The 2,686-nt window shown below is 31.5% G+C and overlaps 1 protein-coding gene across 1 annotated transcript; it reads left to right on the forward strand.

The window, feature by feature from the left end:
- The first annotated feature begins 621 nt into the window (after nucleotides 1–621).
- On the forward strand, nucleotides 622–1,657 carry LOC123205700 (F-box/kelch-repeat protein At3g23880-like). Its single transcript, XM_044622722.1, has one exon. The coding sequence runs from the start codon at nucleotides 695–697 to the stop codon at nucleotides 1,655–1,657; it is 963 nt and encodes a 320-aa protein (XP_044478657.1). The 5' UTR covers nucleotides 622–694.
- The last annotated feature ends 1,029 nt before the right edge of the window (nucleotides 1,658–2,686 follow it).

A 2,686-nucleotide genomic window follows, 5' to 3' on the forward strand; every position in this document is an offset into this window, starting at 1 on the left:
TGTGTGTAAATAAAATGAGTGAGGAGGGTTTATATAGATGAGGGGAAGGGTAATTTTGACATTTTAAAAAAAGTTTGAAATAAATAAATAAATATGAAAATGCCTTTACAATGTAAAATATCCAAAAACCCCTCATATTTATGTAAAATTATTTTAACCCTCATAATGAGTGAGGGGAGTTATATAAATGAAGGGAAGGGTAATTTTGATATTTTAGAAAAAGTTTGAAATAAATAAATAAATATCAAAATGCCTTTATAATGTAAAATATCTAAAAACCCCTCATATTTATCTAAAATTACCTTAAAACCCCATAGTAAATGGGAGAGTTTATAAATATGAGGGAAAGGGTAGTTTTGGTATTAAAAAAAGTCATAGGCATTTTTTTTTGGAACAGTGATTTTAGGTATTTTCGCTTGGAAATAGTGATTTTGGGTATTTTTGCTTAATGGGAGGGCATTTTGGCTATTTTCTAAAATTTCCCAATACTTTAAGTCAATAATTATAAATAATTCATTTAGTATTAAGTAATTAGGAAAGTTGAGTCAGTCTTTTATTTATTAATATTCTATAAGTAATTAGGAAAGTTGAGTTAGTCCCTTATTAGGATTCATTGGGAATTGGGGTTAACCCTGGAAATTAAATAAAGAGGCAGCGGAATAGAATTGCTAGATTTGAGTGCTACTGTGTTTCCATGGAGGGCCTTACAATCTGCAATACACGAAGGGCAGCGCCAGTGCCATTCTTTCCGCACGAAATTATAGAGCAAATCCTTCTCAAACTACCTGCAATATCTCTTTTGCAATTCAAGTGTGTTTGCAAATCTTGGCGTGACTTAATCTCAACTCACGAGTTTGCCATACAAAATCTCATTGAAACATCTGAAAGGTTCCGCAGACTTGGAGTCATCGAATCAAAAATCTTAAGGGAAGGTCGTATTTCACTATACAGTCTTGCCACTCAAGCCTCATCGCTTGCTGAAGAAGCAGAAGAAGAAACAATTTGTGTTCCTGCGGCCAACAAATTCGCTTCTGTCAAGATATTGGGGTCCTGTAATGGTATGTTGCTAATATGTTTGAAAAATGTTAAAGGATCCAATTTGAACCCAAGGAAATTCCTGCTATGGAATCCAACAATTAGGGAATTTAAGATGATTCCACCCTGTGATTTTAAAAGTTCTTGTCGTTCTCTGGTTTCGGGATTTGGTTACAATTCATCTATTGATAATTACAAAGCGGTAGTGGTTTTTTATGAAAGAAAGAGTGATTCAGTATGTGGTTATGTTTATAATCTCAGGACAAATTCATGGAAGCGACTTGAAAGTTTTTACTTCCCTTACAAGTGTGCGAAGCTACTTTACAATCATAGAGATATTTACTTGCCTAATGAAATAGGAACAACACTTGTGAATGGAGCTCCACATTGGGTAACTTTGAGCGTAAGCGTATTTGAGGTTAATAAAATAATCTACTTTGATTTAGAAGATGAGAAGTTCAAGGAGTTTCAATCTCCTCCTCCTTCTGCGGGTACTTTCAAGACTTTTTTGAGTATTTATGAAGACTGTATTTGTGAAAATCGACTTCGACGGGAAGACAGTTATATTGAATTTACATTAGAGGTTTGGATTATGAAGAAATATGGAGTGAAAGAATCATGAATTAAGTTGTTGAATTTGCCATTCGGTTCGAGGTTTTCTTTAATGAGCAACATAAGGCCATTGGCTGTTTCAAAGAATGGTGAACAAGTGATTATGGTTACAGACTGCAGTAACATTATTTCCTTCAAAACTAGAACAGGAGAAATAAAGGTTGCTTTGTTCTTGGAAGGAGAAATGATGAAATTTTCTTTACGTATTGTTAGGGGTGATGTAGCTTCTTATGAGGAAAGTCTTGTTTCACCGAATCGATTCAGTATGACATGCTCAGAAGATGGTAAATACTAATATTGCTTACTCTATTATCATGTTCTTGCTTGTTTCTAAGTAAAATAAAAACAATATCTAGGGTTTAATTTGTATGCAGTAGCTAGACATCTAGAATTTTGTATTTTAGAGATGCATCAAATGTTCGAACTCATGGGTTTGATCAAAGTTATTCTGAAAATAAATTTCTTTATTAGTACCTGAATATTTGAGTAAGCATTCATAAACTCTTCTATATAATGTCAAAAGTTATCATCTCAGACAGAAGCTACAGGAGGTGGAAGATACTAAGCGAAGACCTCACTTTTGCAGCAAATACAAACAATTCCGGGACAAAATAAGAACAAAATCTAATTGATGATACAAAATCATTTCATTTATATGAAAAAAATGAAATAGCTTGTTTGATAAATATACAAGGTTTGATCAGATCTAGGTACCTTCTTAGAAACGTAAGAACCGGCGTTGGGTACCTATATGACACTATTCACAAAAACAATTTTTTTTCCTCCCCATACTATAAAAAAACCTAACAATGACAAAAAGAAAATAACATGTAGATAAACATCTAGTTATTATAAATGTTATTTTTATAATTTTAATGACCTATTATTTATATTTTTGTTAATATTAAATAAATTTATGATTTTAATAAAAAAAATTATTGCTGAAAATTTATTAATTTTCCGTTGTTAAAAAATTTTAATAATGAGAAAACTTTTGTTATTAAAAAGTTTTAATAACGAAAAAACATCATCGTTATTT

Source organism: Mangifera indica, unplaced genomic scaffold, assembly GCF_011075055.1.
Source record: "Mangifera indica cultivar Alphonso unplaced genomic scaffold, CATAS_Mindica_2.1 Un_0013, whole genome shotgun sequence".
NCBI classification, from domain to species: Eukaryota; Viridiplantae; Streptophyta; class Magnoliopsida; order Sapindales; family Anacardiaceae; genus Mangifera; species Mangifera indica.

What these genes read in the sequence shown, in the direction of transcription:
- LOC123205700 (XM_044622722.1), top strand. Translation starts at nt 695, where the DNA reads ATGGAGGGCCTTACAATCTGCAATACACGAAGGGCAGCGCCAGTGCCA.